General features: G+C 30.5%; 1 protein-coding gene across 1 annotated transcript in view; it reads right to left on the bottom strand.

Annotated features, from left to right (window-relative positions):
- Positions 1-452: 452 nt before the first annotated feature.
- LOC145693285 (alpha-tocopherol transfer protein-like) overlaps positions 453-14,711 on the bottom strand; it is a 29,844-nt gene continuing 15,585 nt past the window's right edge. Inside the window, exons 4-8 of the mRNA XM_081769134.1 lie at positions 12,407-12,557; positions 7,584-7,777; positions 4,768-4,878; positions 2,892-3,036; positions 453-1,746 (exon numbers count right to left, since the gene is read on the bottom strand). Of these exons, the coding sequence (XP_081625260.1) occupies positions 1,712-1,746; positions 2,892-3,036; positions 4,768-4,878; positions 7,584-7,777; positions 12,407-12,557 (636 nt within the window). The 3' untranslated portion in view covers positions 453-1,711. The remainder of the gene's footprint in view (positions 1,747-2,891; positions 3,037-4,767; positions 4,879-7,583; positions 7,778-12,406; positions 12,558-14,711) is intronic.

A 14,711-nucleotide genomic window follows, 5' to 3' on the forward strand; every position in this document is an offset into this window, starting at 1 on the left:
ATTCAAGTGAGGTAATGTCTCTCTTTAGTAGTCCATAAGTCAGATCTAAAAAGAAATAATTGATAAGATGATTTGGGATGTAGCATAGAAGGTACGCAAATTCATTTCCTATACTTACGACTACTGTGAGGTAAAACAACTACTGTGAGGAGAACGTATTATACTTTTCTACTTCTGTAAATAAGTAGATTATGAATCTAATATTACTTTTTCTGTTTATAAGTAACTCAAAAATTAAGAAATTTTGAGTTATTTTATAATAACAGTAATTGTAAGAGTTGTTCTTAGTAAATTTGTACATTATTTTAACTGTAGCTTAGCTTTGTTTACGGTATATTGATTTACCTAGTTACTTGACTCAAAATAAGCATTAGAAAAACACGTAATCGTTCTTCTTTGGGGTAATCCTTAAACAAGTAATATTATAAAGAATAAAACAACTTTCATAATCTAATTATTTGTTTCTTTAATAAAATTAATTACATGTTATAACATATGGAAGTATGATATATATCTATGTACGCCTTTATTGCAACAAAATGTCAGATGAATCAGTAAATTATACCAAAATATTTAAATCATCATTGCCTTTAGTGCCATAATAAAATAATCAGAAACCTAGTACATGTGAATTTTGATAATAAGAACATCAATTATCAACAAGAATTCGTAACAAGCAAATTTAATAGTTTGACTAGGTTTTAATGTAGATAAATTGTATAAATCACGCTTTCTACTTAATCTCACGCCGACTGACAAATACACTGAGGTTTTCTCTCTCTTAGATACCTTACCCAGCACATTAGATACCTTACTAAAAATAATACAAAATTTACCATTTTTCGTTTGCTTGTTTATTCATCAGTGAAAGGAGATAATGAAATGCAAGTCACCACAATCATAGATAATGTTATTCTACAACAGAAAATACCAACCTGAACAATGATAAGTGTTGCCATCCATAGAAATTACAGTGTTGCCAGAAAAACAATTTTCCTAAAATCTAAGTTAAGGCAGCGAGTAGAGGAACAAACTCCACTTCATTTGGTTACGTATCATATTGTTTTGGTTTCCTGTGAACTACTTTTTAAATAATAATTGTATTTAGTTTGTAATAAACAAAATAGTTTTAACATACAGTTATTAAAATTAAATAATAATGTTAATTAAAAAGTAGTTCACTAGAAACCAAAACAACATGATACGTAATCAGATGCAGTTGAGTTCATTCCTCTACTCACTGTCTTAACTTAGATTTTAGGGAAATTGTTTTTCTGACAACATTGTAATTTCTACGAATTGCAACACTGAACATTCTTCAGGTTCATATTTTCTGTTATAGAATAGCATTATCTATGATTGTGGTAACTTGCATTTCATTATCTCCTTTCACTGATGAATAATGAAGCGAAAGAAAATGGTAAATTTAGTATTATTTTTAGTAAGACAGGCTCTTAAGAAAGTCAATGAGTTTATTAACAATCACTGAATTTCCTTTAATAATACTTAAGTAATGTTTGAATATAAATATTTCTAAGCTTATACCATAAAATATCGTATTCTTTAAAACTTAAATATTATGCAATGTTTATTACAGATGAAAAAGAGAAATGATATGACAACAGTGACATACTGTAAATTACAGTTGAGCACTTAGATGACTTTCCCAGGACACGGGAAAAGAACGAAGCATGACAAATTCCTTGGAACTTTATTTTCTCTTATTGTGGCCATATTTCATTAGATCTATATGAAAGAAAAACAAAAGAAAGAAAATAACTAAATTAATTTACGAAATAGAAATTGCAACAGTTAGTTTGTAAAATATATAAGATATACTTAATAATTTTGAGTGCTTGCGTCATCTGCGTTTCTTCAGTCATTGGTTTATAAATGAAAGTTTTTGTGTTTTCGTTGATATTTACTGAAATTTTCAGATATGATTTTATTGATTTCTTTTTCAAGTTAAGTTGAATATCTCTTACTTTTTCAAAATGAATTTGCATTATATAGACTATAACTTTATACGTATAATTTATAATATTACGTAAATTTAATTAGATTATTAACTACTAAAATTATATCTAACGAAAAATTAATTTTTCATGAAGTAACGGATATTTAATTTAAATAGATATGAATTAAAAATCAGTGAAACCAATCCATTAAAAATATGAGTTCATTTCAAAGAAATATAAATATAAACATAGATCATATAAATCAATGAGCTAAAAACAAAAAGTAGAAACTGGCGCAGATTTTCATTAACTTTGTAATCTTAATGGCATAGTAAGTTGTATAAAGCCGAATAAACAAGCCAGTAATTTCATTCAACTGTCCTTACGTGACTAGGTAACTAATTTGTCTACGTTTCATATACACTTCACAATCATCCATGCTGATTTAAATATTGGCGATAAGGGATTATAACAAATTACTTGTAAGAATCTTTTGAACAAAGTTAAATTATAGCTTCCTTTAAAATTATATTATTTTCTCACTTGTGATTATTATTCTTTAGTTCCTTTTGGCAAATTCATTTTAGCATTTAATACACTGTATATTTAAAAATATATAAACTAGTGTGAGTTATATGTATATTTCACATAATTTTCACAAATATATCAGCAATTAAATATACATTACCCCATATAAAATTTCTTAAAACTCGTTGCGGTCTGAGAAGCTTAAGGCATGTAGTCAGTTGAGACAGAGATTTTAATGATTGCCATTTGAAAACTTTCAAGTGGTTTCATTGTACTATTTATTTTACTTTTTTTTCCTTTATTGACATTTCTTATATTGTAAAGCCATTAGAACAGAGATGAGTTCGTTCATATTTTGAAATATTAAACATATATTTATATTTACGATAAGAAACCAAAATTTACCTTCAAAGTGTGCCTTATGCTCTTTCACAATTTCTGCCCACCTTTTCCCATTTGCATTTTCTAGTTCTCCACCATATTCAGTTGGTAAAATTTTTGGGTCTATGTGTGAGTGTAGAGAACTCCAATTTTTACCATGTAAGTGTAACTGAAATGAAAAAAAGGACTGATGAAAGAACTTCAAAAATTACTGTAAGTCTGTATTCTTTAACTTAGTAATTATATTCTAATGAACATCTTCTATCAATTTCGTTACATTAAGTCTAGGAATGGCTGATAAATTTTATGACATATGACAAATGAAACACAAAAAAGGAATTTATTTGCCTTTCAGCTAGACACTACAACTTATTTAAAATACAGAAGAATGCATTCACTAACAGAAATGTGTTTGAAAAGGACACTAAATGATAATTTATGGGTTTTGAAAATGCCATAAGTGCAAAAAGGGAAACAAACTTTATGATTCAATGCTTGAATATCATCAAACAAAATCATTAACCAAATATTTAAATCTTTCAATTGTCTTCAGACCATAAAAAACAAAAAGTGAAAATATTTCAAATCTTCAAAAAATAAAATTAAACATATATGAGATTAAAAGTTAAAACTTTTCATAGTCGTTTAGTACCGTCTAATTCCCTTCTTTTTCTTTAAAAAAAAAACAAATCTTTGTAATAATTAAGATCGCTCTCATGTATTCAAATCCTCACAAGTACATAGTGGAACGCTGCCAGCTGAGCTACGGCAACTTTCATCACCCAGCTACCCTGAGGTTTACAGTGAGCATGGGATACCTAACCATTCAGGATGCTTACACGTTCTATTAATGTGAATACTATATTTTTTTAACAATTTGTATAACGTGTTCAAGATATTTCACGAGCACCACGTTGACATCACTAGTATCTATAGTAACCTTTCTTTTGTCTACCAACTTCAGTCCAGATCAGGGAGTTCCTGCTACGTGTTCTTAAATGTGTTTCTATCAGTGTATATACTCTGTGTTTTCTTTCTTTCTTGTTATAACCTGAAGACGACACTTCAACAATCGAAATTCAAATGATAAACACATTTCTCAGTATACTGGTAACTTATGAAGAGCCAAAAGCACAGATATTTCACCTTCGAAAAGAAGCATTATAAAGAAAGAGAGAAATGCAATAGCTAGTTATCATTTGTGTCATTTGTCTTTTGGTTTGTCTTCCAAAGTGAGTTTAGTGACACAGTTGGAAAGTAAAAGACCGAGCGAAGGATGAAATTATAAAGGATTCATAGCTTAATCGATTAGAGCTTCGAATCGTTTCAATACCGAGGCTACGTAAAACAGATCTACTGTAAAGTGGGGCACGGATCATAACGCGGATTCGTATGCGAAGTAAGGATCCCTTACCGGAGATCGAACCCGCAATACGCGCACAGGAAACACGCGTGTTATCCAAATGGCCACGAAGGAATAGAGAAGATATAGAATTCTCATGAGGATGGCACTAAAATCCTGGGGGAAGAAAAAGATCTGAATTTTATAACTTATGGAAGAGCATCCAAGCAGGGCATTTGTCATAGTTTTAAATACCCCAGATGTTATAATAGTAAAAGAAGATTAAAAAAAGAAATTGCAAAGCAGGGACTTACACTGAAGAGATTTCTCAATATTGGAACCTAGTTAAAACAGATAAATAAAAATGAATGAACGAAAAAATGATTTTAGAATAGAATTTTGTCTTTAGTTCTATTTTTTAATCTTTACTATTGTTTCATGTTCTCTTCAAATTCATAGGCATATTTTTTTTTCACAGTTTACATACCTAGGTATGTTATGAACCAAGGAGTTAGTATACCAACATGCACACACATACGCACATTATTCTTCACCTACCCTTCCTTTGTACTTTTCATCCAACAGAGGTTTGATGACAGTATACGCAATATCAAAGAGTTTATTTTGGTTAACGATGTGGATACCTTTGGCTCTCAGCGGGAAATTGAACTGAAAAATATTAATCAAATATACATCAATGATTTGATTAGTTTCTAATAGAAGTTGAACTCACACTGTATACTATGTATTTACTTATTTCTATATGAACAGTGACTTGAATAACCAAACTCATATTTAGAAAAAAATGCATTGCACAGTCGATATCAACATTAACTAGAGTTTATTTTGCCAATAATTTTGGAATAAGATAAAAGAATTTAGATCTTTGGTAAAATACAGAGAGTTACATTTATTTGTACGTCGAAAAAAGTTCATTCAGATTTGTTAAGTTATTATAAAGTTATTGGTAAATTAAGATTTAGCAGTGGGAAAGCATTTTTGCGTTCAAGTGCACAACTCAAATCAAAACAATGAACTATTTAATAAAGGACAAGCAAATCTACGGTAGATGAACTTACAACTAGGTAATATTGAAACTGAAACATATAACAAAGCAAATATATAGATATGATCAAGTAAATTATATAGAACTTCAAAGTACTCTTATACTGAAGTAAAGAAAAAAGTATATACATTCAAAACACGAAAAGGACAAGAAGAAAAACTGTGATAACTTTATATTCCATAATATCTTTTCTTTTAATTGGCGCAACTAGTGAAAATTTACAGAAACACAATCTATCATTTATATCGTAGTGATGCAAAAGATGGACGCTATCTTGCAAGAACGAACATATAATGTCTGAAAAAGAAAAGTATTAAAGAAAATATTCAGAGCAAAAGTAAACAAACGGGAGAACGGAAAGATCTGCATAAACTGAAATTCCACAATCTGTACTTATTGTGCATCAAAGATGTTTGATCCCAGGCCAAGTGAGTTTCTGGTAAACAAATTCGTACTCGTGGGTTTTCTCAGGACTTTCTCATCCTACCAATTCTTTTATTATCACACCCACCTTCATTAATCATCTGTTTCGTTTAGCCTAAAGGCATAACCCAGGGATGTAACACTAGAAATTTCATATCATTTAAGAAGCAATCATAAAATGGCAAATATGGCCAATGATTACCAAAAATGTAATTTATTCACGATTTCTTGTAAAAATGGCAAAATACAGAAATGTTTATTGTATTTTGCCACAACTGCCCTCTTTAGTCATTACAGTTATGAAATACATATAGTACATTAACATATAGTAGCATAGCTCTCTTAGATTTGTTTCGATTTCATTTCAGACGTTTCACGCTTCAATGAAATCTTGTTCCTAGCTACAGTCTCTTAATAATTTCTTCTCTTATGCTACCATCTACTGTAACTTCTACATCTAGTTACTTAAAAGTTTATTCTATCTTTAATGGCTTCCCTCGTAGTTTTACTATTATTATTATTATTATTATTATTATTATTATTATTATTATTATTATTATTATTATTATTATTATTATTATTATTATTATTATTATTATTATTATTATTATTACTTTTTCTTGCTGAGGTTTATCTCCTAAAATGATCACAACTTTGTTTTCTCTTGGCTTATACGGAAACCATAGTATTTGTACAAGTATCCAATCGACTTTGTAGTTCTGCGTCGCTTTAAACCTGCATCATTTGCAAACGTAAACATGATTTTAGCATTCTGGTTTAATTTTTTTCCTTTTTTATTCTTTTTTTTTCTTTCTTTTGATATTGTATAATATAGGAAACAACACTTGCATTGTTATGTTCACATTTCACTTCGAACTATTCGTTTTTTCATAGTTTTTCTGCCCTCTTTATTGGTGGCTTTTGTATAATTGTTTGATCTACTATTGTTATTTCTACAGCTATTCAAAAATTCGCATCTGTTAGATATGAATCTTTCTAAATGTCTTTTAAAAATATTTCAAATGCTTTCTTTTGAACAACATGAATGCATTTTCAACTCTTCAACGAGCTGTCTCAGCGCAAACATGCAATTTATTTTTGGTCTTCATTTTCCAATATCACCTTGGCCTTCCCGTATGTTTTGTTCAGTTTTGTATTGGATACGCTATTGTAAAGTTCATCCAATGAAAAAAGAAAAAGGAAAAGAAAGAAAAGAAAATTACATTAGTTTGTTAATGTTATTTTATGATAGCTGTTATATCTGTCTTATTTTACTTGTTTAAAGTTGTCACGATTTCTCCCTTAAGTAATCTTTCGGTATCTTTTTCCCTCTAAATTTGTTTATATCTACTGGATTTACCTCATGTAATTTCTATCGTAATTTCTATCTTTATCAATGCTCTGTTTATTTCTCCTATATTGATCGTTGATTTTTTTTTTTTTTTTTTGTACGGAACTCCTGTTTAGCCATTTTTCAAACTACTTTTTTTCATTCTTTCTTTATGCCTTGTACTAACCTGATTACTTTGACACTATCGTGAACTCACTTGTGATAGGCATGAAATCTCCATAAGAGAGACTAATAGGAGATAGAAATCTAACTTTCCCAAAGTAGAAACCTAACTTAAAATGTTTTTCACATATTTGAGGCAACTTGTGTCTGGCCTAAGAAGCCAGTGGTAATTAACCAAATACAATTCAAACATATAATAATCCTCGGATATGTTGTAGGATAAAGAACTTGTATATCTGGTGTTTTTAATATTAGGCATGCTGGAGGACTGACTCGCGGAAACAACTAAAATGCATAACAGTGGATCTAAAATTGAGTGATATCTTTTTCTTGTTGTCCCATATGAAACAGAAGAAATAATAACATTCTTACCTGTATCACATACAGAAGCATTTTAGCAAATCGTGGTGTAAAATTGTAGATGTGGGACAGGCTCATTCCATTAACGTCAAATATTATAACGTCTCCTACTATTTGTGTTTTCGGCTCCATCACAACTGTTTCAATACACAGCATGCCAGCTAAGTACAAATCGTTGACAGGAAATTCGCTACAACTTCTTGCACCTGAAATATCGCACAATCATAATACTTTTTCTCTTCATTCAAAACTTTAGGATCATAATATTTATCTGTAGATAATTTCTATGAGCAGCAGTTTACATATATTTTTATATGATATAAACTAGTTTACTTGCATTCTGTGTAAGTCCAATGGGAAAATTAATTCTTCGAAGCAACAATTCTATTTAAGAACTTTTTTTTTTTTTAAAAGCATTAATCTATTAATTTATATTGCATTCTTACAAGTGTTATACAAGTGAATAAAATACCAATAAGAAGTTCAGTTACACAAACCTGTGAGAGTTTTGTAAGATATTAGTATTTATGTGGAATATCCTCCATAAAATATGCTAACTACTTCATTTATTAACATTTTTCAATTTATAATAATCATATTTAAAATAGGAATTTATGTTGGAACGCAAGAAAATAGCTGCAATAGAAGGTAACCAAATGTCGCATTTTCTGATGTTCTGTCGGGTTACCGCGAAAATTTTTGATACCTGTTTGCTTCTTAATACAATATCGTATTGTTTCGTATTTATAATATTTATTATCAGTCAATGAGAATGTATTAGAAACTGATCAGGTAAAAGCAGTCTCATTTTAACTTTGCTCTGAGAATCTCGCAATGTAACATTGAGGAGACTACAGGGTGTCTACTAAAATTCCAAAATGATATTTCGTGACTTTTTCGTGACCTTTTCTTTACCAAATCATAAGATTTCCTAACATTTTCAAAAGCGAATTTGGGTGCAAATTACGCCGACTTTTCATCCATGCTATAGAAACGCACTTTTCTTGCGATTTGATAGCGTTTAAAAGCCGGCCATAGACATTTTTGATGGTGAATTTTGACGTTTTATAGAACAAAATTTTCCAATCTGTACTTACATTTGCACAGTTAAAAAAAACTCGTGACCTAAAAGCTAAATTTCGTGACTTTTTCGTGACTTTCATGACCGTTTTCTGATTTCGTGACTTTTTCGTGACTTTCGTGACCGATAGAGGAAACGATTTTAGGCCTGAACTATGTTACTTATGCTTAGAAGACATTTTGAGAAAATCTTGGCTACATATATCTAAGTCATTACCATATTAGAGATAACTCTAGTAGCGAAACTACAATTTAAACTCTGATAGTTGCCTCATCTGTTTTCGAAGGTATGCTCATAATTACGCTAAACGATAGATATAATACGTTTTATTTAATGTCATTAGAGACCTTTGATGTATAACTAAGTAAAATACGGGCATATAAATAGCATTTTAATCAACTTTGTGTATCAGCTAGTGGTGCAAAGGACAAACAAGTTTCAATTTTGTAAAATTAATTTAGTCAACCTTCTGCGACAAATAACGTGATTTATGTTGGCGAGAGCTCCCTGTGAAACTTATGATCAGCTAAAGATATTGTATCAACAGTATAGAGAGAATCAAAGCTACAGTAGAAAGTTATAAATTCCATATGGTCATCCAGCAGAAGCGTTGCTGGATACGTATTACAATCTAGAAGACAGCCTTCTGTGAACCTGGAAAAGAGTTAGAAATGGGAACTGTTGGTATTCAGCATTAGAAACGACAACGCTAAGTGTCAGATATTAACCACTAATTATCTTACTTTTCGGTAGATGGTATATATTGTGACAGTAATAGAACAGGTGCATTGATAACTTGTATTTAAATACAAATTCTCAACCCGAATGATATCTGTCAAACAAATTTCAATGATTGTAGAAAGTTTTGTCAGCGCTTTGGCGTTTTGCGAGGCAGGAGAAATTAACAGGTGCATGAGGGTTTAGGAGATCAAATACAATGTTTCATCTGAAGGGCGGTTCTTCAGCTTATGGAAAACGATGTTATTGCTTCAATTGACGAAGTCATATTGCAAAGCATTTCTGCTAAGCCAGACAGCTTGTTAATCAACTTAACAAATTTTCTGTATTCAAGGATGAATCAGGACAGGAATTGAATATTAATTATTAAATCACTCCCAGAAGTAATTCAAGTCGATAGCGCAAAATGAAAGAGTGGTTAGAGTCATATTGAAGACTTTTTCAGAAGAAACTCGGAATCAGTATCGGTTCGTTTAATATAAATTTGGTATCTTAGTAGGCAATGAAGGAGACTTTATATTGCCAAACATAAACAAAAGTACAACTAGAAGGTATACAGTAGGAAAAATTAGGAGTAAAATAGAGAGCAAACAGCAGTTGAAGAAGATATTTGCTGGCTGTTCAGACGAAGAAAAAGGTGAAAAATGAAAGTACTTGAAAGGAGGTAAGCAGTAGTTCATACAAGATGTAGCTAAGCACAGCGACTGTAAAGGTAAAGAGAGCCTCACGTAAAGGAACTGGAAAAAAAAGTTGAATGATTTGAAAGAGGCATTATAATTTTCGAACGTAAAATAAGATGATATAATTATGAATATATGATATGAAAAATAGAGTTTGTGTGTATGTGTTTTGCGTCCTTATCCAACACCAAGGTTGTGAAGAACTTGATCTAATATTAATGTTAGCTCCAAACCACGACTTGTGACTTGTCCACAAATCATCATGTAAGATCAACTCTCATAGTACCAACCGTTCCAAATTACACCTCTACTGCAAGAGAGCAGGATTATAGAAACACGTCACTGGCCAGAACATGAAGAAACAGAAGAATTTAAGTTTTTCACAAAGGACTACAGATTATGGAATAATAGCGAGAACTGAACCCACAGCAAAATGTGGAGTTATGAGAGAAAAAAGTGCTAGCTAGTCAGAAGGATCATAATGGAGATCTTCACGAAAGGAGCTTTAGTTCATTACGGAAATCGATGAGGCTGATAGAGTAAGAATATTTTTTTAAATTTTATTTATTTACTTATTAGGGAAGGGATTAAGATGCTGAAATAAGATAAACGTAATGAAACCTAAGAAGGATTGTAAGCAGATGCATTAGTAAAGTGAGTTTTTGGCAATAAGTGTTAGGAAAAATGCACCAGTTAGGCTTGCTTGTTCCATAGTTTATTTTACTTTATATTTTTATCGGACGTATGATATGATATATGATATGGATGTATGTTGGAGTAGCAGCCGGTTCATCGTAATTTAGATAAAGATTAAAGCAATGAGTGTACTATTAAGTTCCGTGTGAAATACGAATATAAAGAGAATTTTGTGAGTGAATTGAGATGTTGAGGTGCACATAAAGAGTAATACATTCAGTAATATAGAGAAAATATTATTTTAATTCTAAGTTTTGTTCATTACTATATGTCTGGAAGAAGTTTTGAGGAAATCTTGTTTCATCGAGTTATTTATTACATTGGAGATAACCGCAATAATGGGACTACTAACAGTTATAATATAACTCAGAATGTTTGTAAATTGATTATACATTTTGCATATAAGCTGTTCAATTTTCAAGTTGATTCTCTTAAAAGAAAATAACTATCATTCATTATTTCCCTATACTGAAAACTGCTACGTTATTAATGATCTCCTTGGTTCAATAGATTGTTATAGTGAAACAGAAGATAGCCATTTCTCCAATCTCTTCTCAAATGTATATTATTCTCTAATATATATATATATTCATGAAACATATATATATATATATATATTCATGTTTGAATCCGACCGTAGGTTGACATACATTTAACCACATCTCTGGTGAAAATAATGCAGGTAATAAATCAAATAATTGTGTACTTTGGACTGTGACTCGCTTTAACCCTCGAATACCAAAGGGATATAAATGATTATAATGTTCAGTTATTAACTACATATAATACTAACAGGTTCTCAAAATTTTATATTTTAATTTAGAGTAAACTTAACGTGAAAAGTGCACGTGACATGAACAACAAAGCGTCCGGGGTAAACCAAGTCCTTCTTCGTATTCTAAACTTAATAATAACTTAGGTACCTTAGGATTCAATTGTAAGTTTTAAACCGAAAGAGAAAGTTCAGAACAAAATAACTACTTAATGTTCGAAATTGGGAAAAAATGAGAGAGCGAATGATGTGCTAGAATTTTGTTTTTCAGGGGAACAAGCTCTCTTCGTGGCAAGTAGCTAACACGCATGCATGGTCTAGAGTTCAATATCCGATGTGAGCAAGAAACATAATGATTTAAACCTTACTTTAAGCCCACCTTTTATTGTTTCTTTCTTCCACCTCTTTTGTAGGTAACGTTATCAAACGCGAATCTTATCCTTGTCGCCTACATCCTGTATTTGATTGTGTGCGTGTGTATGTATTTCTAGTCAAATCTAGATTCATTTCATCCTTATTTCTGATGAAATATTCTTTAAATCCTTTCACTATCTTTCCTATTGTATTTTGTATTAAGGTTATAAATTGTTTCTAATTTTGCTATAGCTTTGTTGCTGAAAAGAAATATGAAATTACAAACAATCAATCGATTAATTACGAATTTAAATATTTTTTTAAATCAGAAATTAAATATTGTTGAAATGAACTGTAAATAATAGCACCATAGATACAGTTTAATATATATAAAATGATAAGAATACAATTTTAAAACATATTAACTTTTTTTTTGGAAGATCTGGTGTCTTATTTTAACAAATATTTAATTACACAAAATTTCATGTGAGTTAAGAAATACTAGGTAACGTACCATATTTGATGATAAGTATTCTTCTTCCATGCTGATCCCTTCCAGGTAAGTAATAAACCAAGGATTCTTGTATTAGTTTCAAATGTTTTTCAATGGATAGAGTTTGATAAACTTTGGCATAGTCCTCTTTATGCTTGTAGTATCGATGAATCTATATATCAAATTAAAGATATAAACACAGTTTACTTTTACAATACAGAAATTACAGTGGAGAATTATAATAAGAAAAATGTAATGTATGATAATTATTTTAAAGTTTATCTATGTAAAAACCATTGACACATTTAATCATCAAGCATATTTTTCAGAATATTGAAAGTAACAAGGAAAAATTAAAAGAAATAGATAAAAAGGAAACGACGTTAAGAATGAAGAGATCATCAGACTACAGGTATACACGGATTCCGATATATATATCGGGTGTTCTAAAAAATGGCGCCCACAGACCACAGAGCATTATTTTACAAGTCAAAATAAAGCAAATATATATATATATATATATATATATATATATATATATATATATATATATATATATATATATATATATATATATATATATATATATACCCTTCGAGTCCTCATCTGGAGACACAAATTGCACTATGTGGCAACGTTGCAAATAAAGAACCATAGATTAGATCTACCAATCTTTCAAATAGTTATATCGATTCTTTCCAGATAGCAGCTAAAGTCGATATTGATTCACACTATCATCACTTATGATTGTAGCATAGATTCAACTGCTTGTTGTATTCGTAGAGTAAGGTTAAAGGCTTCAAGTTAATCCACGACGTTACCACATTGAGAAATTTGATTTCCCATAGCGGCTGAAGGAGGCCCCGGAGGGCAAACCATCATGTAACATTTTCGCTTTATTTTGTCCTGTAGAAAAACACACTGTTGTTCGTGGGCACCATTTTTATTACACCCGAAATATCTATATCCTTTGCTTGTGTACGCTATGGAGACAGCTATTGAAAATAGAAAATTACATACTGTATTTTTATATGATATTATCTATGAAATTTGCACTAACTGTGTATTACTGCATCACTTCTGATTTAAAAAAATCTCCGTGGAAATTCAAATAAAATATTTAGTTTGAGCCGGACAGTTATTCCCTTTAGATAAAGGAAAGCGGAATGATAATGGAAAAAACTTGTCGTTTGAAAACGAGGGAGAAATCGGGAAACCTATGTACATGATAATGTTCACTCAAAGTCACTTGATCTGGAATTGAATCACGGATCCATTGCATCAGCTCAACCACAGAGTTACCGTATCTCTGTACTGTACAGTGCATGTCGGAAATGTTTATAGGTATAGGAAAGCATATCGTACAAGAACAATGGAAAAATACCATTTAAAAAAGTAAATTTTCTTAAGTTTTCTTTTAAACATTGTATAAAATTTGTAGCAACCAAGATGAAAAAAAAAAAAAAAAAACTATTTCTAATTGCATAACTTCTATTATATGGACTTAGATTAAAAATAAACAGTATCCTTTAAACATATCTAGGATATTGCACACGGAAAGCTGTTTATATTTACTAACTGGTACTAGTTAGTAGAAAAACAATACTCTATCAGTTCAAAAACTTCTTTCAAGTTATTTCGTAACTTATATTCTGATAACCCTAGACAACATATATAGGGTCTATAAGACAACAGCAAAAATATTAAAAAATGCTAAGAAAAATAGCTGAAAATAAATGTTACAAATTTTATACGCGTAACAAGTGTGAAGAGACTAAAGTAATTTCAATTCAGAAAGTATTGGAAATCATACAACTAAGAAATAAGAAGTAAGTCATCTCCAAGATCACACGTATCCTGTGTTTTTTCTTGTGTACTGTCTTAGGAATGTGAATAAGGGGGGTGAAAATAACAACAGGTATTTTATTATATTCTTGAATTTTACAATCCATGGTTATGCTCATTAGGTTGAATAAGACTATGATGATGATGATAACTGATCATAAAGAAGTGAATGATGAAAAGACAAAATATAACATCCACGCCCCGAGCAGGATTAGAATCCGCAGCAAACAGATCTTGCGATTGTCGTTATAGGGTCTTACACCAGTTGGCCATGCCAGCCGGCTGAAAACTATTGGTAAAACCGTCTTGGCTCTTAGTGTAAAATCTTCTTGAAGCATCGTACAATAATCACACTTAGCGCGCGTCAAACAACTCTGCTGTTATGTTCTCCCTTTCATATCATACTTGAAATTGGAGTTTTCAATATCTACGTTATTAGCATTCTCTGAATGTTTTAAGAAAATATTTATGATCAAGATCC

The sequence above is a fragment of the Thermobia domestica genome, chromosome 8 (assembly GCF_964235325.1).
Source record: "Thermobia domestica chromosome 8, izTheDome1.hap1.1, whole genome shotgun sequence".
Taxonomy (NCBI): Eukaryota; Metazoa; Arthropoda; class Insecta; order Zygentoma; family Lepismatidae; genus Thermobia; species Thermobia domestica.